The sequence below is a fragment of the Leucopleurus acutus genome (assembly GCF_964270905.1).
Source record: "Leucopleurus acutus genome assembly, chromosome: 3".
Classification (NCBI taxonomy): Eukaryota; Metazoa; Chordata; class Mammalia; order Artiodactyla; family Delphinidae; genus Leucopleurus; species Leucopleurus acutus.
Window position 1 is genome coordinate 86704917 of NC_139145.1, and position 23131 is coordinate 86728047.

General features: G+C 39.1%; 1 protein-coding gene across 1 annotated transcript in view; it reads right to left on the reverse strand.

The window, feature by feature from the left end:
- The window catches only part of MAN2A1 (mannosidase alpha class 2A member 1), a 160783-nt gene that overhangs the window by 127429 nt on the left and 10223 nt on the right, over positions 1–23131 (reverse strand). The window contains exons 2-3 of the mRNA XM_082836309.1: positions 3781–4038; positions 1334–1478 (exon numbers count right to left, since the gene is read on the reverse strand). Of these exons, the coding sequence (XP_082692435.1) occupies positions 1334–1478; positions 3781–4038 (403 nt within the window). The remainder of the gene's footprint in view (positions 1–1333; positions 1479–3780; positions 4039–23131) is intronic.

Genomic DNA, 23131 nt, shown 5'->3' on the forward strand with positions numbered 1-23131 from the left:
TATACTGGAAATTCAAACATTTCAGCATCCAAGCTCTATCTCCCAGACTATCTCTCACACCCAAAAGCAGGGTGCATGCGTACACACACACACACAAAGCTTCACCAAATCATTTGTCTGGACATAAAGTAACAAGTTCTATTGTCTTAGAAACAGAAATAAATACATAACAATAAGCTTGTTGAAAAGAATATAAGTATGACAAAATTGAAAATAAAGAATAAAACCTTCAAAGTAGTAAATGAATATGGTGCCTCTGATAGTAATAATGAAATTGAGAAAAATAACAAATAGAAGCAAAAGTAAGTCATTCAAAAGAGGTCTTTGGAAGTATATTCCAAAAAAAAATCCTGCAACTTAATTCACTGGGCATTTACTCATTGCCTGTGTCCTCACACTAACAGAGATAAACATCGAATCATATTTCCCATCATCATTTTAGCAACTTCCCTTTACCTTGGGGGGAAAATCTCTGGCCCCAGTAAATAACAAAAGTTGTTATATGAAAGAATAATAACATTAATGATAATGATAGCAGTTACTCTAGGGCTGTGTAACATACCTTTAACATTTTACCCTATGAAGTAAGTACTTTAGCCTGATTCCACCTAGGAAAAAACTTACTCTCATGTTAAGAAGCTGGCCTAAAGTTGTTTAACACTGTTGGGATTGGGACTCACTCTCATGTCTGCTTAACATCAAGGCTCTTAACCACTTTATACTGTTTCTACATTTTAAAGATACAAACTTTCCCATGAGCACTCTGCATTTTCTAACATGGAGTTTATGGACATGAAATAATTCTCCCACACAATACGTAAGAAGTAACTAAAATGAACTATCAGTGCCTTAAATACATGTAACTTTTCATCTCCCAAAGCTAAGACCTCTTTTTTTTTTTTTTTTTTGCGGTACGCGGGCCTCTCACTGTTGTGGCCTCTCCCATTGCGGAGCACGGGCTCCGGACGCGCAAGCCCAGCAGCCATGGCTCACGGGCCCAGCCACTCCGTGGCATGTGGGATCTTCCCCGACCGGGGCACGAACCCGTGTCCCCTGCATCAGCAGGCAGACTCTCAACCACTGCGCCACCAGGGAAGCCCGCTAAGACCTTCTTGTGTTTATTCCTATTTCATACTATACAAGTATTATCCTTGAATGGCTCATAAATTGATAAAATGAGAACACAACTACATATAAAATAAATATGTTATTGTTAAAAGTCAGAGAATAACGTCTCAAATATATGAGAAGTGGGTTATACCAGATTCTCATTAAAATACTCTGGGCCTACAAGGGCTTATTAACCTCTAGATTTTTGAAGTACTAATTTTACCTGGGTCATTATGGGAATGAGGCACCACAAAGACTTGAAGGGGCTTAGTGTCCCATTCATCAGCTTTATAGGTAATGTCAAATCCTTGCTTCCAAACTCCACCATCCGGATTGTCAAAAGGAATTAGACTGTAAACATCTAACATCTAAAAATATGAGACAAAGAAAAAAAGTTATATTTAATCATGTATAACCATTATTAATTTAAACTTAATGTTGGAAATATTTGCTCAAAACTACTCCTTGCTATACTGTATATATATTTTAAAAGATAAAACTATTTCTGTAGACATTATCTAAAGAGTTTAAGACAGAAAATATTTCATCACCATTCAAAGGGTTAAAATGCTATTTGTATTACATAATTAACCTGATAAATAATCCCCTTCCTCTTCTGCTTCTAATATAAAATATCTTCATTTAATTCTTCTTCCCTTGCTTTACTTCCAATACAATTTAACAGAAAATAATGGGAACTGAAGAGCAAACAAAAAGAAATTTCATCATGATCAAGTATTTTAGCATTTTCAAACACGGTACTGAAAATTATTTTATACTTCATCTTTATATTATAATCAATCTCCTATGTATCTGAATCTGAATGGAAATGGATGTGTAGCTATTCTTTAATTTTGCCTATGTATGTTTACCTTTTTTATTCTAAAAATAAAACTATAACAGGGTCAACTAGGTTTAAAAATGGAAGCATTTTTTACATTGAGATTTAGCTTTTAGTGTTCAAATATTTTCTAAGTTTCCAATGTAGTGTTCCTTCTAGATAATAATCTTTTTAGACAAAAAGGAAAAAAGAATATTACCAAAAAACAAAGCCAAACAAACCTAAAAAGTTATTTTTCATACTCTTTATAATAGTAAGTGTAACAAGGAACACAAACCTCCTTTGGTAAAATTCAAACTAAAAAATTACATCCTAATAAATACATAAATGGGTTAAAAAATTTTTTAAGATAAGCAAGTCATATAAAAGTGAATACAAAGTATTTTAAGACAATAATATATCTTTCACTTGGAAGTTTATAACTAAAATAAAATACTCCCAAGGATGAGAACAAATCTTTGGTAACCAGCTGGATAAGAAGATGTGAGAGCACTCTCTGCTATTCCTTCCAGGTCTTTCTGGGGCCCTGCAGCTTTCCCAGTACCCTGCTGCCTTGCTCTGCCTCATTTCCATGGCTGCTCTGCAGCTCCTTTCTGTCCAGCTCAGATTTAGACCCTTCCCCTCCCCCCCAAAAAAGATTTTATCATTTCCCTTTAAAAGGTACTTAATTAAAACCTAAACAAAGCCAAACCTCACAGAAAGAGATACCCCTTCAAAGCACAGGATCGTGATCCTATCTTAACCTGGCCACACACTAGGCTGATGAGGCTGTAGGCACGCAGCCCGGGCAGCTCCACTGTCCCCAGCTTCCGGTGTGGCCTGTGAGCCATGGCCTCGAGATCATATCATGTTCTCTGTCCCCAAGAGTTAATGAAAACTTCTACTCTGAAGCAAGGCCAGAGCCAACTCCTTTTGTCCAACTTTAAAATATTCACACCCCAGGGTCCTGTCACCAAGTTCCAGTTTCCAGTCTAAGGTACAACGGTAAAATAGCTCTTTGCCAATCTGTAGAACAGAGCAAACATGAGTGACACACCGAAAGTTTAAGAAAGGCAGAAGTCCTTTCTTACCTTAGTTTTCAACTCCCCTACCCTCTAGAACAGTGCTACCCGAGGGAAATATTATGCAAGCCAAATACATAATTTAAAATTTTCTAGTAAAATGAAATAGGTAAAATTAATTTTGATGATATATTTTTTAACCTGATATATTCGAAATTTTACCATCGCAACATGTAATGAATGAGCAAGATATTTTACATTCTTTTTTCACATTAACTCTTCAACACTTTGTGTGGATATTAGTGCACATCTTAACTCAAATTAGCCACACTTGAAGTGCTCATTAACCGCAGGTGGACAGCAGCCTCCATCCTGGACAGCACAGCTTTAGAACATTTCCCTTCCCTCTCACAAAGGCATATTCAGTAAAAAGAATCTAACCTTACACTGTGTGAAACCTATAATGTAGAACAGATATATACTAAGAGTAGGGCTTTTCTGGTACTCTCCAAAGGAAGGTAAAAAAAAATCTCTTTGGCCAGATTTAAACCTCTGAAGGTCTTCAACTATTACAGAAAATAAGACCTAAGAAGCATACAGAAAAGGCCATAGTCAGGAAGTATAAAATAAGAAAAATTAGGAGAAACACAGAATTACAGTAATTTATCACTAAAAAGAACATTAATGATCATTTGACTAATCAAATGATTTTACAAAAATAGAAACGATAATCCAGAGAATTCAGCAACTAAGAACAGATACCAGATCAAATCTAAAAAAACAAAAACAAATCAAAGCCCAGTGATTATTAACGAATGCATACATTACCTGCACATCTGAACTCTGACTTCCACTTTGTGAAGCAAACAGACAGTCTCCAGGATCAACCGTGAGAGACAACTGTTTCGATGGCAGAAGAGGTGAGCCGGCACCTTGGCTGAAATTGCCTTTTGAGCTTTTCGAACCATCTTCCACAGACTCACTCAAATTGATGACCGAGTCTCTAATATTTGAGATGATCTCATTATTCTCAGCTAGCAAACGTTCCAAATGGTCTATTTTTTCTTGCAACATTGAGAGCTGGCCCTACAATAAAAAAGAAAAAGGCAGCTATATGAAACTCTAATATAGCTCTGCAGAGACACACAACATTTTCTTTAAACTATGTGCCTGACCAAGAGGGCAGCTACTCTCCCTTCACTATCCACTTTTATAAGTTGGATCACATAATGCATGAACGCGTAACAGCTGGCTGTTAAAACACCAATTTACAGCAGAAAATCTTCTCCATGGCTGCAATCTTTGTTTAGTCATATTTTAAAATGTGCAACAGAAAGACCAAAAATATTGGGGGCTATATTTTCTATTACCCCAAACCCAGACCTAAAAGATCTTCAGGTCTCTAAAATCACTAAGTATAACACCATATTATACTCAGCTATGAAATTTTAAATTTAACTATAATTGATTCCAGTTACTTATAAGAGCAAAAATGTATGAACCTAAAAAAGATCATTCCATTTCAATCAGTAACACTAGTGAACAATCCTAAAGAAGAACTATCATCAATAGAAAAATCAACTAGTCAATTCTTAATTAGCGATATTATGAAAAAGATTGGCATGAACCTTTCCCAAGCAACTGCACTGTAAGTCATTTAGATTGCTTCTACTATACTACTGTGTATACTACTGTGTATCTTTCAGTTTTTTTAATTGATCCTCACATGTAGAGGCTTGCCACCTCTAAACATAAACCATGCTATATAGAATAAACCTTCAACTTATGAGAGCAATGACAATCTTTGTCTTGTTCACTCCTATATCTTGGGTCCCAAATACATAGTACTTATATGTTTATCACATGGCCCTCACATTTCTTCAACTCAACAATAATTCTTTAGTGAACACCCACTGTACAGGCATAAGGCTACGTGCTGGAAAGACAGATGTGCATTAGATATGGGTCCCTGTCTGAATACACAAGGTGACATTGCATTTGTGCCACAGCAATAGCAATAGCCTGCGCTATGACCCCAAAAATGTCCACATTAAGGTTTAATAAAATATATGCATAGAAAATAAACAAATCCGTACACCCAGAAACAAAAATTCTCTCACCAGTAAATAACAGGAAGACAGAAAGAGGGAAGGAAAAGAAGTAGAAAAAACACCTACATGTCCCAAAGTGAAGGACTGGTCAAGTGATACATCTAATATCATGAAACAGTTTTCAGTCCCTAAAAAGTTAGAAATACAAATTTTTTTAAACAAAGAAATACTGGGAAGTTACTTTCAGGAGATACAGTGAAGAAAACCCAGTTTTAAAATAGTATGTATGAAAAACGTAGCATGTATGACATGATTGATCCTCTTTTGATAAAAAAAATACACAAGGAAGGCCATAATCAAGATGGAAAAAACTGGTTAAGGGTATTTATACTCTTCTTTAGTCCCTTATGAGTGGTTGTGGATTTTGTAATGGGGAGGCCAAGAATAAGAAAGATTCAAGTTCCAAGTATTGGCCAGTTCAGCAAGGGGTGGGGAGAAATCAAAATAGTGCTATCTACCAAGAGAAGACCACTTCAGCAAACTGTGAGAGAGGTGACAGAAGTCTGAAGGGACTAAGGGAGATACTTTGGAATAAGAAAAAAAGTACAGCAAGTCCCCTACATACGAATGAGTTCCATTCCAAGAGCGCGTCTGTAAGTCCAATTTGTTTGTAAGTCCAACAAAGTTAGCCTAGGTACCCAGCTAACACAATCGGCTATATATTGATAGCACTGTACTGTAGTAAGTTTATAATACATTTGCATCTTTGAAAGTTCGCAGCTTGAAGGTTCGTATGTAGGGGACTTACTATAGCCAAGATGAGAAGCAAACCAGCAGGAAGGTACCTTGAGGGTGAGCAGGAGAGACAACACTGGAGATGAATACCCAAAGCCTAGACGTTGAAGAAACAAAGAGCACAAGATGGCCATGGACCTCCTGAGACCTGAAAGATGCTCTCACAGGCCTCTCTACTTAGACACATATGATAGAAAGAGCCCCCTACAGGTCAGAACTGTAGTCCTTTAAGGCAACTGTCACCTCTAGGGTGGGGTGCCATGTCCTACAAGGGAGAACTCAAGCCTGTTCATCTATGTATAGAGAAGCAGAAAGTGCAAGGTCTTAGCAAAGAACTCATCCTGCAAGACAAGCCTCACTTCCCCCCGTGAAAAGCAAGAGAGAGAATATGGATCAGTCCTTGACTAGAAATGGCAAAACAAATGAAACCTGATGGATCACTGACACACTAGTTCAGGGTCCAAAGAAGCTAGCTGAATGATGGAGGTTGCCGGTCAGCAATTGAGCAATATTACACTACAAATCTTTCTCTATAGGCACACATCCGTATTGGTCGATTGGCTCTCGTGGAAAGACCAAAGGGGGCCCCTTGACCTAACCCAAAGTTCACCCAAAGAAGCTAAAAATATTTGAGAGTTAGGTACACAGCTGACTAATCTGTATTTAATTTCCTAAACAGACATGCTATCAAAGGCTGTCTGAAATAAGGGAAAAACTTTTCTTCACTCATTATCACAACACCCCAGACTGAGGCTTTCTGAAATCACCACTGATGAGTTTCGTAGAATATTTCCAATACTGAAGATACAAGCCTACTTCATGTGATGCTTGCAATTTCTACCGCAGCAGGTAACAACAGTAAATCAAGTTCCTCTGAATCCAAGCAGAATTAGAACATGTTGCCTTGTCTTGCCTGCGGTAAAGCTACACACCTCCATAAAATAAAACCTTAGCTTAGTCTAAAATACCACCATCGCAGAGCTTTTAAAGATGCTACGTGTTTTATCAGACACTTATAATGTATAAATTAATTCATGGGTGCCCATGTTTCTCCAGATCTTTCTGTACTTTCGGGAAAAGATAATTTTGGAGGCATCCACATAGCAAAGCCACCTATAGCTTAAAAGAACACACTGAGAAAAAAGAGCCTCCTTTGCGAATATTCTCACTATGGCCACAGTCCCAAAACCCATGGATGAGAGTATTATACAAAATAAACATTACAGGCGATGGATGTTCCATGAAAAAAGATCCTGCAGGCATTAAAGACGACTTTCAATCTCATTGTAGCTTTAAAGATACAATTAATGATCAGTACCTGGAATTCTGTACAGAATTAATAAGTCCATGGAGAAAATTGTGGCCTAGAAATATGTTAGCATAATGGTCTAATGAAAATCATTTTTTAAACTATATTATGCAGTGGAATAAAGTCTCGCTACAAACAGCTAAAATTCTTGAAATATACATACTTCCATAAGCAAATTCTGTACACAGGACAGAGAAGCATGATATGACCTTAAAAAGATACACTTGTAGTCTGCATTAAAGTAACAGAAATCATAGATAATGTTTCAGTTATGCTGACAAGTCAAAGAATGCTTATGGTAATATTGAAAAAGACAATTTTCTGTAGGGCAAGAAAATCACTTGTGAGAAAACCACTTTATTCTTTGATTTGCTAATCAGTTCTACAGGGAGGCCACAGTGTTGCACTGCCAAGGAGTGGGGAAGGAGGTCATGATATTTGATTTACTCTGCTTCTGGTGAAAAAGAAAAACTGAGAAAAAAAAAAACCCACTGATAGCAAAGACTTTTGAGAGAAAATTCAGAGCCTACTACAAGCAAACCAAGATCAGTACCCACACCGCCCTATGAACAAAATCAATCTATATACACCTAACTGCTAAATCCAAAAACTTATATAATTATTTGTCCCATATAAGACACTAGCTGCTGGGATTGGCATCACTGTAATCACTCAAGCATGGCTGAATGTGCATATCATTCTTCCTTCCTGTTACAGCTGAAAAAATATGTGCCTCCCTGCCCTGCTTCAAAGACCAACACTCCACTGGTGAGCTCCAAACCCATCTCTCCCAATTGCTCAAAGGCTGTATTCTTTTGGTTAAACTCCCTCAACACTGCTTCATCAAACTCGCCTTCTAAAAGCAACTCATCCTCAATAGTATAACATATTATATTAGGTCAAATTATATGAAATTGCCATTCTCTTAAGCCAAAAATAGTCCAATGTCACCAATTTCTTATGGTTCAACTTAATACTATATCCTATCTAATAAAATAAACTCTGGTGCTTCCCTTAGCCCCACCATTCCCTTACTCATCATCTCGAGGAGCATTTGGCCCAGTGGACCACTCCCTCCTCCCTGAAATATTTTCTTCACTTGCTCGCAGCACCGCACGCTCTTGGTTTTCCTCCTGCCAACTGTTTATCAGTCTCTTTCTCTCCCCAGTATCTAAACAATGGAGGCCCTCAAGGTTAGCTCCTGAGAAATCTGCCTTCTCTCTACTGTCTTAAATGATCTCATCCACTTCTTGGTTTAAATTCCATTTTCTGTACTGATGTCTCCCATATTTATATCTCCAAATGAAACCTCTTCTCTGAAAAATAGACCCATATATCCAAATGATTACCTGACTTCTCCACTTCGGTTTCAAACTTAAGTCTGAAAGATTACTTTCCCCAAAAAGCCATCTTATAGGCCTCCAGTCTTTACTAAGTAGCTTCAATGTCTACCTCGTTGGCCACTCCTGAAATCCTCCTCACCCTGCTCACACATCCAACCCACCTGCAAGTTCATTCATCCTATCTCCAAAATATTTACTGAATCCATCTACCTCTCTCCCTCTCAACTGCTACCACACTGGTCCAAGCCACCAACAATCTCTCCTAGCCTAGTATAGCAGCCTCTTAACTGATTTCCTATATCCACATCCTTCAACCATGCCCTACTCAGCTGTAATACCTTTATTACAATCCAGTGCTAGTTTCTTATCACACTTAAAAAAAAAATTAAAACACCTCACACTAGACTCAATAAGGACCTGCATATCCATCTCCCCACGCTGCTCTCTTTCTCTCTCTCCTCCAACTTAGCTTCACCCTGATCTTATCTCAGTTCTAAACCTGCTCCTCTCCACCCCATCAAGACCTTGGTTCATGTTCTCTTTACAGAATGCTCCAGCTCCCTTCTGCTCCAAATGTCCCCTCTGCATAGTCTTCTCTAGCCATCCTCTCGAAAATAGGCCTCCTCATGTTATACTCTAGGTCAGCTTATTTTTTGTTTCTTCCACAGCATTTTTACCTATTTTATTCATGTACTATTTCCCCATCTTCATCACTAAATGAATCACTATATTCAGAACAAGCACCACAGTTGTTTTACTCATCATTGTACCCTGATCCCTAGCACAACACCTGGCACACAATAGAAATGCAAATATTTACTTAAAAAAAAAAAAAGACAGAAAAACAGTGTGTAACATTTTTCCTAAGACAAGGAAGTAGTAAATGTCATTTTTGGGCACATATACCTACACCAAAAATAATACAAATAAAAATGAAACTAATAATATTTAAAGAAAGAAAACCCAGAAAAACTCTTCACTGTAACCCAAAAAGTAGGTAAGAAAAGAATCAGGAGTCCTAAATAATAGGGTGATCTTCATGGACTGTTTGGGAAATGAAATAAAAAATGACCCATATTCGGTCACATAGTGACAATCACGACCTCGTGAGTAGAGTAAAATACATGGCTCCTTTTCTAGGGCAAAGATTATGGATTCTGTACAGTCCAATCAAATGTTTTCAGATTTCACAACCTTCAGTAACCATGGCTCAATGGGCTATGATTTTCAACTGACGTGTGGGGGGCAGGGTGGAGGGAGTTTGGATAAAGAACGCTGAGATGATTCTAGAATCCTTCTTACCGTGGTAGTGATATGAAATCTTCATTCAACCAAATCAAATTTATAATTAAGAGAACTCTAGAGGAAATATTATTACATGTATATTATATAACCACCAATGGCAAAATGCAAAAGAAACTTCACCCAAAGAAACAAAACTTCACCCCAATATGTGTGTGTGTGTGTATATACCTGCAACTCTAGATCTATACCCCCTTTCATTTATGCTTTTCCCCCCCTTTAAATTTAATTTTGTTAGATTCAGCATGTCACTCCATCACATCAAGATTTTTCTGCACTTGGATTCTGTCACTGAAGTGTCCTTCATGAAGTGAATGTGGTTGGGTGAACAAGGCTCTAACAGTGACCATTAGACTCATTGGAAAGGTTGCTTAAAATTACAGATCCCTGGGATTCATCCTGGAATCTCAGGTAGGGCCCCAGAAGCTGCAATGTTAATGTTCCACAGGTGACTCTGGTGATTAGCCAAGTTTGGGACCTATGGCTCTGACATCATGCATTTTAGTGAAATACCTAAGAGAATGCAGCAGACAATAAACCATTTGGCAAGTCATCCCTCAACTCCCCACAGGGTGACATGAAGTCACAGACCTGCACCCTTTGATAATCTGTTTAAATAGATATTAACTCTCCTCCATCTCATGCTCTAGGATATTATACCTTACCACATTTTTATTTTTAAATAACAGCAAATAATGATTACTTTTAATGACTCCTTTTACCAGATAAAGGTAAAGGCAGTTTAGCTAAATAGTTAAGCACACGGGCTCCGGGTCAGACTGTTTGGGTTCCAATCCTAGATGTGGCACTAACAAGCACTGTGACCTTGAGGAAGTACAACAGCTTAACTTTGGGGAGCCTCAGTTTCATTATGGCTAAATGCAGTGCTAATACCCATTGCTTGGAATGGCTGTAAATGAACTTAGCACAGAACCTGCCACCAAGTAAGCACTCAAGAAGATATTACTGCTGCTACTGCTATAATAAAAGTTTGGCTTTCTAAAATTACTTTGAAGGGGAACAACAACTGTGATTAAGAACAGACTCTAAAGCCAAGTCAAGAGAGCAGCATAACCAAAACAGCAGCATAGGAGACCCCAGCCTCCATCTTCCCACAAAGATCAACAATTAGACAGCTATCCACAAACAAAATAGTTCTGGGAGAGCTCTGGAGTCTACTTACAGAATTTCAGCAACACAGTGGAACAACACAGAGAATACAACACAAAAAAAGAAGGAAAGCAGCTTCATTTTGCCTGCATCATGCCATCCCCCAAGCCAACATTGTTCACTGCCAAGAGCGAACTCCACAGCTAGAAAGAGTTCCCCTTGCTGGGAAAGAAAAGTGGGTAAGTGATCAACCTCCTCAGCCCTTTGGAGCACTGTACAAAGAGACACATAGAGACACCTAGGAACAAGGAAGAAAAGCAGGGGCTACCAATAGCTGTCACACAGCAGGAGGTCACAGTGACCAGCTCTGCAGAGAAACCCAGCAGCTTCCATCACTGAAGAAGGAACCAATAGCCAGCACAGTAGTCACAGAACCCCTACAGATTTCACCAGTTTTCACCTCACATGTGTTCACATTCATTGACTCCAGCCCCGTGTCCCTTCCTGCTTCCTCCACACCCATCCCCTCTGGAGCCCAGGAACCACATCAGCAGCCAAACCAGGCCTCTGTGGCTGCTCAAGTGCAAGAGTCCAGCCTAGACCCCCACTACCATGGGAGCCCCTCCAGCTGTGCACTTGCAAGCTGCTGCCAACCTGATGCCTATCACCAGCCTCCATCACCTGCGCACACCCAGGAAGACACTGTGCAGCCATGGGAAAGCATGCCTACCGCAAGGGCCCCCACAGCTGCTTGTGGGTCAGGATGTGGTCCTGTCTTCTGTCACCGGCAGGCAACACTGTGCCCACCGGCAGCTAGACCTGTCAGCTGTGCACCTGCACACCCCCAGACTGCTCCTGTCACCAGCCTCCACTGCGGCGTGCTCATGGTGAGACGGAGCAGTCACAGTAGTACACATCAACCACCGGGGCTGTAGCTGGCTCCCATGGGCAAATGTGTGCACACCACCAGCTCTGGCCATCACTGCTGTCTGCTCTGATACCTAGCCATTGAACCTAGCGATGCCACTGAGGACTCAGACAGCCCTTGCAGCCACTGAAAACACCCTGCATCACTCACCAGAGGCCACACACATCAATGTCGTGAAATCCAGTGGCCTGAGCCAAAGAGACATCACACTGACCCTCAAAACTGATGCAGCCACACACCCCTGCACTTGAAGCTCTGCACCACTAGACCTGGGGTCACAACATGCTCCAGCATGCCCCCACCCACAGGGGAAAGGCTTCTCTTACCAGTCAGTCCATAGTTTGGAGAAGGTCACTGCTTCTTCAAATGCAGACACCTTTACTAGGCTACAGGGATCACAAAGAATCAGGGAAGCATGGCTCCACCAAAGGAATACAGTAAACCTGTAGTAATTGGTCTCAAACAAATGAAGATACATTGGTTGGAATTGCCCAACAAATAATTCACAATTGTTCAAAAGATGCTCAGAGTTACAAGAGAAAACAGATAAGCAACATGACAATATCATAAAAACAATATAAAAACAAAATTAGAAGTTCAATGAAGAGATGGAAAACATATATAAGAACCAAACAAGAAATTTTCAAGCTGAGGAATACAATAATCAGTAGAGAGCTCTAACATCAGACTTGACCAAGCAAGTGAGCTCAAAGATAGATCAATTGAAATCATTCAATCAAGAGAAAAAAGAAAAAGGAATGAAAATGAATTTTAAAAGCCTACATGTTCTGTGGGATACCAACAAAAGAACCAGTTTGCAAATTATTGGAGTTTGGGAAGGAGAAGAGTGCAGAAAGCTTATTTAATGAAATAATGGCTGAGAACTTTCCCAAACTGAGGAGAGATTTGGATATCAGGTTCATGAAGCTAATAGGTCACCAAACCGAATCAATTTAAAGTGATCCTCTCCAAGACACAGTTTAACAAAATTGACAGAAATCAAAGACAAAGAAAAATCTTAAAAGCTGGAAGAGAAAAAAAGCTTGTAACGCTCAAGGGAACCCCCAATAGGCTATTGGTGGATTTCTAAGCAGAAATCTTATGGGGCAGGAGAGAGCAGGATGATATATTCAAAGGGCTGAAAGAAGAAAACTGCCAACCAAGGATACTTTCTTTACCTGGCAAAGCTGTCATTCAGAAATGAAGAAGGAATAAAGATTCTCCCAGACAAACAAAAGCTAAGGGAACTCATCACAACACCTGCCTTACAAGAAATGCTGAAAAAAGTCTTCCAGCTGAAATGAAAACACACTAATTAGTAACATGAAAACACAGAAAATACAAAACACACTGGTAAAGATAAGTATATAGTCAAATTCAGAATACTCTAATACTGTAATAAAGTACAGTGGAGTGCTAACCATTTAACTCTAATAAAATAAAGTTATACATATATACAATGGAATATTACTCAGCCATAAAAAGCAATGAAATTGGTTCATCTGTAGAGACGTGGATGAATCTAGAGACTGTCATTCAGAGTGAAGTAAGTCAGAGAAAAACACATATCGCATATTAATGCATATATGTGGAACCTAGAAAAATGGTATAGATGAACCGGTTTGCAGGGCAGAAACTGAGACACAGATGTAGAGAACAAACGTATGGACACCAAGGGGGGAAAGCAGCGGCGGGTGGGGGTGGTGGTGTGATGAACTGGGAGATTGGGATTGACATATATACACTGATGTGTATAAAATTGATGACTAATAAGAACCTGCTGTATAAAAAAATAAAATAAAATTCAAAAATTCAAAAAAAAAGTTAAGGAAAAAGCATTAAAATAACTAGCTACAGTAATTTGTTAATGGATACACAATATAAACAGAAGTAAATTGTGACTTCAAAGGGGAGAGTAAAAGGGTAAAGTTTTTGTGTGTGATCTAAGTTATCATCGTAAAATACATTGTTAAAACTATGAAATGTTTTATGTAAGCCTCATGGTAACCACAAAGCAAAATGCTACAGCAGATTCACAAAAGACAGAGAGAAGAGAATCAAAGCATACTGCTACAGAAAATCAAGTCATAAAGGAAGGCAGCAAGACAGGAATAAAGAACAAGGGAAGTACAAAACAGCCAGACAACAAGATGATGTCAGTAAGTTCTTACCAATCAGTAATTACTCTAAATGTAAATGCATTAAATTCTGCAATCAAAAGACAGTGGGGGCTTCCCTGGTGGTGCAGTGGTTGAGAGTCCACCTGCCGATGCAGGGGACACGGGTTTGTTCCCCGGTCCAGGAAGATCCCACATGCCGCGGAGCGGCTAGGCCCGTGAGCCATGGCCGCTGAGCCTGCGCGTCCGGAGCCTGTGCTCCACAACGGGAGAGGCCACAACAGTGAGAGGCCCGCATACCACAAAAAACAAAAAACAAACAAACAAACAAAAAGACAGAGTGGCTGGATGGACAAAAAGCAAGACCTAACTATATACTGGCTACACAACACTCACTTCAGCTTTAAGGACACACACAAATACAAAGTGAAGGGGTGGAAAAAGATATTCTGGGGAATTCCCTGGTTCCCTGGTCTAGTGGTTAGGACGTAGTGCTTTCACTGCCGGGGCCCAGGTCTGATCCCTGGTTGGGGAACTAAGATCCCTCAAGCCGTGTGACCTGGCCAAAAAAATAAATAAATAAACTAGCAATTAAAAAAAAAAAAGATATTCTGTACAAATGGAAACCAAAACTGAACAGAAGTAAATATAATTTTATCAGACAAAATAGACTTTAAGACAAAAATGGTAAAAAGAAACAAAAAGGTCATTATATATTGATAAAGCAATCAGTCAACAAGGCATAACACTCCTAAATGTATATCTGCCCAACATTGGAGTACCTAAATATATTAAGCAATTATTAACAGACCTGAAGGAAAAATAGGCAATATAATAATAGTAGGGGACTTCAGTACCCCACATTCGACAATAGACAGATCATCCAGACAGAAAATCAACAAGGAAACATTGGACTTGAGCCACACTTTGGAACGAATGAACCTAATGGACATATATAGAACATTTCAACCAACAATAGCAGAATACATATTCTTTTCAAGCACACATGGAACATTCTCCAGAACAGATGATACGATAGATCACAAAGCAAGTTTAGCAAATTTAAGAAGACTGAAAGCACATCAAGCATCTTTTCCCACCAGAATGGAATCTAACTAGGAATGAACTAACAGAAGGAATGCTGGAAAATTCACGAATATGTGGAAATTACATAACACACTCCTGAATAACTAATGGGTCAAAGAAGAAACCAAAAGGGAAATCAAAAAATACCTTTACACAAATGAAAAGGGAAACACAGCATACCAAAACCCAGTAAATGCTGCAAAAGCAGTTCTAAAAGGGAAGTTTATAGTGATAAATGCCTACATTAAGAAAAAAGAGGGCTTCCCTGGTGGTGCAGTGGTTGAGAGTCTGCCTGCCGATGCAGGGGACTCGGGTTCGTACCCCGGTCCGGGAAGATGCCACATGCCGCGGAGCGGCTGGGCCCGTGAGCCATGGCCGCTGAGCCTGTGCGTCTGGAGCCTGTGCTCTGCAATGGGAGAGGCCACAGCAGTGAGAGGCCCGCGTACCACGCAAAAAAAAAAGAAAGATCTCAAATAAACAACGTAACTTTACAACTCAAGGAACTAGAGAAAGAAGAACGAACTAAGCCCAAAGTTAGCAGAGGAAGGAATTAACAAATATTAGAGCAGAAACAAATGGAAAGATATCCCTTGTTCATGAGTCAAAAGAACAAATATTGTTAAAATGTTCATATTACCCAACGCCGTCCCTATCAAAATTCAATGCAATCCCTATCAAAATTCCAATGGCATTTTTTCAGAAATGGAAAAAACAATCGTGTAATTTGTATAAAATGATGAAAGACCTCAAAAAGCCAAAGCAATACTGAGAAAGAAGAGTAAAGCTGGAGGCATCACACTTCCTGATTTTAAACTGTACTACAAAGCTATAGTAATCAAAACAGTATGGTACTGGCATAAAAAATGACACATAGGCCAATGAAACAGAATCAGGAGCTCAGAAATAAATCCTCACATATATGGTCAACTAATATTTGACAAAGGAGCCAAAAATACTCAAACAGGAATGGATATTCTATTCCATAAACAATGTTGAGAATACTGGAAAACCACAAGCAGAAGAATGGAATTAGACCCCAATCTTATACCACTGAAATGGATTCAGGACTTAAACATAAGAACTGAAACTGTAAAACCCCTAGAAAAAAACATAAGGAAAATGTTTGACATTGGTCTGGGCAACAATTTTTTGGATGTGACCCCAAAAGCACAAGCAACAAAAGCAAAAATTAGTACGTGGGACTACATCAAACTAAAAAGCTCTGCACAGCAAAAGAAATAATCAACAACAAAAAAAGGGAACCTATGGAATAAGAGAAAATATTTGCAAACATGTATCTAATAAGGGGTTAATACCCAATATTAAGAATGCATACAACTCAGTAGTTTAAAAAAAAACTGATTAAAAATTGAGCAGAGGAATAGATATTTTTCCAAAGCTGATATACAGATGGCCAACAGGTATATGAAAAGGTGCTCGACAGCACTAATCATCAGGGAAATGCAAATCAAAACCACAATGAGATATCACCTATCACCTCACAATGGATAAAATGGCTGTCATCAAAAAGACAATAGGTAACAAGTGTTGGTGAGGGTATAGAGAAAATAGAACCCTTGAGCACTGTCAGTGGGAATGTAAACTGGTGTATCCATTATGGAAAACAGTATGGAGGTTCCTCAACAAATAAAAATAGAACTACTATAGGATCCAGCAATGCCACTTCTGGGTATGTATCAAAAGGAAATGAAAACAGGATCTCAAAGAAATGTTCACTGCAGCATTACCCACAACAGCCAAGATACCAAAACAATCTAAGCGTCCATCAACAGATGAATAAAGAAAATGTGGTACATGTGTACACACACACACACACCTTAGCCATAAAAAAAGAAGGAAATCCTCTATTTGTGATAATACAGATGGGCCTTGAGGATATTATGCTAAGTGAAATAAGTCAAAAAAAATACATATACTATATGGTACCATTTACATGTGGAATCTAAAAAATCATAGAAACACAGAACATAATGGTATTAATAGTTACTCGGGGCTGGGAGGAGGGGAAAATGGGGAGATGTTAATCAAAGGGTACAAACTACCAGTTATAAGATGAATAAATTCTAGGGATCTAATGTATAGCACGATGATTACAGTTAACGATACTGTATATAAATATGTGTTCCCACCACAAAAAAGAAATGGTAATTATGTGAGGTGATGGATTTGTCAACTAATATTATTAGAGTAATTATTTCGTAATACATACATGTATCAAAGCATCATTTGTACACCTTAAACTTATATAATGTTATATGTCAATTATTTCTCAATAAAGCTGGAAAATAAGATAAAAAATAAAGCCTAGCCAAATTTGAATTATGGTTCCACTATTAATGGCTGTATAACCTTGGGCAAGTTACATAATTTCTCTGTGCCTCAGTTTCCTCATCTGTAAAATGGGGATCACTAATAATACCTAACTCATAGGATGGTTATGAGTGTTAAATTAGTTTGCATACACAAATCAGTTTAAATAGTGCCTGGTGTGGCAGGCAGAATAATGGCCTCCCAATGATGTCCATGTCCTAATCCCTGAAAACTGTGAATCTGTTACTTTACATGGCAAAAGGAACTTTGCTGATGTGATTAACTTAAGATTTTTGAGATGGGGAGGCTGTCCTAGAATATTCAGGTAGTCCCAACATAATCACATGGGGCCTTATAATGGAAAACAAGGTGATGGAAGAGTCACAGTCAGAGGAGATATGAAGACAGAAGAGCAGGTGAAAGTGATGCCAGGCTAGAAGGGGACCTTAGAGCAGCAAATGCAGGCAGCCTCTAGAGTCTGGAAAAGGTGAGGAAATGGATTCTCCCTTAAAGTCTCCATGAGGAAATCAGCCCTGCCAACGTCTTGATTTTAGTCAAATAAGACCCTTTCCAAACTTCTGACCTGTAGAACTGTAAGATAATACATTTTTCTTGTTTTAAGCCACTAAGTTTGTTGTGATTTATTAGGAAAGTAATACACCTGGCAGAGAGCTGTCCTATATAAAGCTCAGCAAGTATCCTTACACTTGAAGTCCCTGTGAGTGGAAGTCTGCCCAAATGCCCATCAGAAGAGGCGGAGAGCTGGGAGCCTAAGGAGCTGAGAGCCCATACAATGGAGCAAGGAAGGTGAAACCATGTGACTTTATAAGCTGTTTCCCAGGGGCATATTTTGATCTAACAAGACTATATACTATCTGTGAATAAAGGAGGCAGAAAAAGACGTTATGGTTAAAAATATTTTTCAGGGAAAGAAACATCCGTATCTTCATCCTGGACAGTTTTGGGATCAATGAACAAAAAGTGTTTTAAAGCTATCCTGGTGCTGTAGTGAAGCAGTGGAGGAAGAGGTTACTGCAGTTTGCCAGGTAAACATCGAGGTAGCCAGGGCCGAGCCAAGGCAGCAGAGGTGGAGGAATGTGAAAGGATTTGACAGGACAGATGAACTGGGCGGGGTGCGGGTGGGGGTCTGGGGGGCAGGAAAGCAAGAAAAATGGCCCCTTATTTTTGCTGAGACAACTGGGAGGATGATGGTTTTTGCTGGGGAACTGGGAGGATAGTGGGTGGCATTTTAAGAAAACAAGGAATGTTGGGGAAGGTACAGAGTGAGGGGCAAAGGTTCCATTCTGGAACTATTAGATAGCTCAACGGTGGTGTCACACTGACACGCAAGTCTGAAAGTCAGGAGAATATATAAACTTGAGTGGTCAGTATAAATATGAATTTAAGGCCGTGGGAATGAATGGGATTACCCAGAGAGAGAGTGCACAGATCTGCCTTTTATCATTGTAAAAGGCTCACCAGGCAATTCTCACACATATCCAGTTAAGAACCACTGCATTAAAGCTAAATATAGGAACAGTGATTTGGTAAAAGAGAGTCTGTATTTCCAGCAGGGGTGTCACCGTTATTGCCTTAGTTCCACGTCAGTCAGCTGCTATGCAACTATACAGAAAAATCCTGCTATTTAGTCAGATCTCAGGCACGTGACAGGAAAGCATTTTGGTTTGATAAAATGACAAGTCACCCAAGTGACCACTCCACCCCTTAAGATGTGCAGTGCTGAGGCCAGAAAGAGTGTGAACTAAGGCTGTGGCCACAGTTATGTATGTAACTCTACTACTCTATCAACAAGCCACAAACCACAATTACAAATGACCTTTCAGTGATTTACCCAGACCTGGAGCTGATCATGCCTGAATCTCTTCCAAGGTATTGTCTTTGTGCTTCTACTTGTCCATTCAAAGAAATAAATGCCCTCACCGTGGGAGCACAAAGAATACTTAATTACATAATACCCTGTCAAAACACAAGAGCCAAGGCACTCTTTGCCCTGGAAATCATCATTCATAAATCTCACACCTGCCTAGGTGTGACAGTGACAAAGGCTACTTGGATGTAGGTATATGAATAGAGTGCCAAGTGACTGTGAAGGGAAGAGCTGGGACTCCAAGTTCACCATCCCTTGCTTCCTTCAGGGAACCCAAAAGACTCCTCCTGGCTGCACGTGGGTAACCACTCTGTAGCTGCTGGAATCACTACAGAGGATCCCAGCCCTGACCCAGAAAAACAACAGACCACAGTGGTTCTCCCCATCTTTGTAATCCCATTCTCTCACCACCTCCAAAGTACGGTCAGGATTCCAATTGCTGGCAGCTTTCTGTGGGCTCCAGGACATAGCTCTCCTTCCACCCTATGGGTTTCCAGATGTTTACGGGAATTGGAACCCTATCATCCCCATCCACAGCAGCCCAGTGCAGCTGCACAGGAACCACCTCCTGTTGAGGCCACATTTTAGGCACCGAGCCACTGTATAAAGTGAAATTCTGCAAAACAGGTATCTTTTTAAAAATGATTATGAGAACAAGGCCTTGCAGGCAGCACAAAATGTTTACGTTATAAAATATTTTCATACAGTACAGTTTTATTACTTTCAAATATAGTTAATAACTGCAATTAAGTGGCACTAAGTAAATTAGGTGTTGACTAATAGAATTCTTTAATTCAGCACTTTGCAAACTCTTCCATGGGACATTACTTTTCTTTATAGTTTTGTAACTTTTTAAAAAATCATACTAATTTTTCTTCTAAAACATATTTTATATTTTAATGGAATTTCTATCCTTACACATAGTACTCTGAGATAATATGTCAACAATGTATCCCACCCAAGAACATGCATAAAAGTTCATGGGATACACTTTCAGACTGCAACAAGTCCCAAGGAACCAGGATCATACTGTCACGCATTCATCTGATCAAAGACTTCTGGTCTATGTTGTTAATCTATCTTATATTTTTTGACATATGCCTGTCTTTGTACACAAGGGTTACTATGCACAATCCATTTATACTACCTAACTCATTCTCCATGAAGGAATGACATATATTATACTTCAGGATCTGCTAATAAAAGTTCTATCGACATATTATAATTTTACACAAGTAATTTTGAGGAACACAATTTTAATGTAAAAAGAAAGTAACTGTCAAAAATGGAAAAAACAAATCAACCTAAACAGTGTTAGCCTATTAAAATAAATGCAATTGGCATGTCTAAGACGGTTTTTCATACAGAAATAGTTCTGGGGAATCTCTGAAGGCAGGATTGTATTAAGCAGATAATCAGCCTACCTTCAGTCTTGCTTATACTATTCATTTCCTGAATAAGCCCCTCTATTCCTTACAGACAAGAGACAGGTGTTTAGGCAAGTCCCACCTGAATTATTATAAATTCTGAATTTCCTTACTTTTCTTTCCAAGCATCAAATATTCTAAAGTTTTACAAATCCTTTCCTAGTGACTTTGTAAAAATCAGTCTGATGGAGAACAGGCTTGTGGTTGCCGAAGGGGAGGAGGGGGTAATGGGTTGGGAGTTTGGGATTAGCAGATGCAAACTATTATATACAGAATGGATAAACAACAAGGTCCTACTGTATAGCACAGGGAACTATATTCAACGTCCTGTGATACGCCGAAATGGAAAAGAATATGAAAAAGAATGTGTATATATATGTATAACTAAATCACTTTGCTGTACAGCAGAAATTAACACAACACTGTAAATTAACTATACTTCAATAAAATAAATTAAAAAAAAAATCGGTCTCAACCAATTGATCTACAAGGGCAAGGAGGAGCATGATAAATACCACAGACACAACAAAAGCAATAGTAAGGCACAATGCAACATAAAAGAATGCAAAATAGCAAACTTCTAAATATCATACTATTAGCTATCAGAGATGAGTTAAAGATATTAATTTCTTGGGTTCTTCAAATTTTTTTTCTTTTAAACAGTTATTGGTTAGATCTCCCCTGAAAGTCACAAGAAGTATCAGGGTTGGCCAAAAAGTTCGTCCGAGTTTTTCCGTAACATCTTATGGAAAAACCCAAACGAAATTTTTGGCCAGCCCAATATCTTGCATCTTGAGTGTTGTCATTTGGCCCTACAAATTTTCACTAATTGGTCTGGGGACAAAAAGAGTTCTTCTTCAGTTCTGGGGTGAGGGACATGAGGCTAGCCACCATTCAAATGGGACAGGCTCTTCTTTGCTATAAACAACAGGCAGTTTGGGGGTATCCTCAGAAATCTGTTTGATCTTCAGAACAACCTTGAGCTATGAGGCCCCTGCTTAGAGTGCTGCCTTTTGGTCTTTAATAAATCTCTCTTTTCCTCCCTCTCCCTCCCCCACCCCCCAACATACACACACCCCACATGCACACACACATAGAGTAATCTATTTTTTGTTCTTATAACCTAGAAAAAATAATTTAGTCCCATAATTTGGGCCAAAGGTGAAATGGGCCTTTTTTCATTTCCTACTGAAATCCTTCTTTGTAATCCTTCCTTATGATAGCCTTACCTTTTCTGAGGTATGCTGACCAATGAACTGGTCTCTGACAATTTGAATACAAGCTGCTGCATTTTATTAACATCTGCTACACAGTAATCTTAATCTAAGAAGCATAGCTTTTGGCTATAAGAAATGTTACTTGGCTCTCTGCTGTCTTCTCACAAGGCCCCATGTGAGCTCATTCATTCTCGACTGTGCTGATGATACCAGATCAGCATCTCCCTTCCCCGATCTCTCACTCTGGCACTCCAGCCCACTTGGCTATTTCCACTCACATCCACCTCATCATACACGAAACTGAACTTGGCTTCCCAAACTAGCTTATCCTTCCAACTATCCCCTTCTGCAAGCAGTACAAGCAGTCTCCAAATGCCCCAAAGGAAAAAGGTGGGAGAACCTTTTTTACTCAAGCCACCCATCATTACCCTTTATCAAATCTGTCAGAAAGCCCGACACTTCTTACAAAATGTCTCCACATTTTCCCTCTTCCTCTTGATTCCAGCCAATTCAATACTGGTACAGGGATTTACTGCCTTATGTCTATATTACCTCAAACAGATTCTCAGCTGCCTTCCTGCTTCTGAGTCTTCCTACACACCTGCTACCAGAATAATTTAGATTTAATATTCTCTTAGCTCCCTTCCAGGTCTAAAATTTTCTATGAAATTAATTCTCCAACATTGGTTTTCTCAAGCAGCTTCCTGACATACTCAATAACTTTGAATGGTTCACCACCATCCAACTCATAACTCCTCGCACTGGCTCTCAGGAAAATTCACAATCTGATCCCAAACTACCTGCTGTGTTTTCCCAATTACTCTTTATAAGCTCCAAATATTATAAATCAAACCAACCTCCTTACCTCTTCTCATTGTGCCAGGCTCCGAGCCTTCGGAAGCATTGTACTTCACACTAGGAATGTCTTTTCTCCTTTCAAAGTCCTACCCAATCAGAAAAGCCTAGCTTCTGTCCCATGTCCTTTGGTCAGTTGGAGCTAGGCCATTACACGAACTTAGTTCTGAATTCTCTTTAAGGCCTTTGCCCTTATATTAAGAATATAAATTAAGATCATGGACTCTTGTTTTATTCTTAGTTCCTTTATACCCAGAACCTACAACAATGCCTTGTACATAATAGATACTATATAAACCTCTGTTCATTGGTAATAGTTAGCATTTATTGAGCATTTGCTACATGCCAGGCACTGTTCTAACTTTTTTAAATTAACTCTTCTAAAGAATAACTAAATAACACTCAACTGTCTCTAATTGT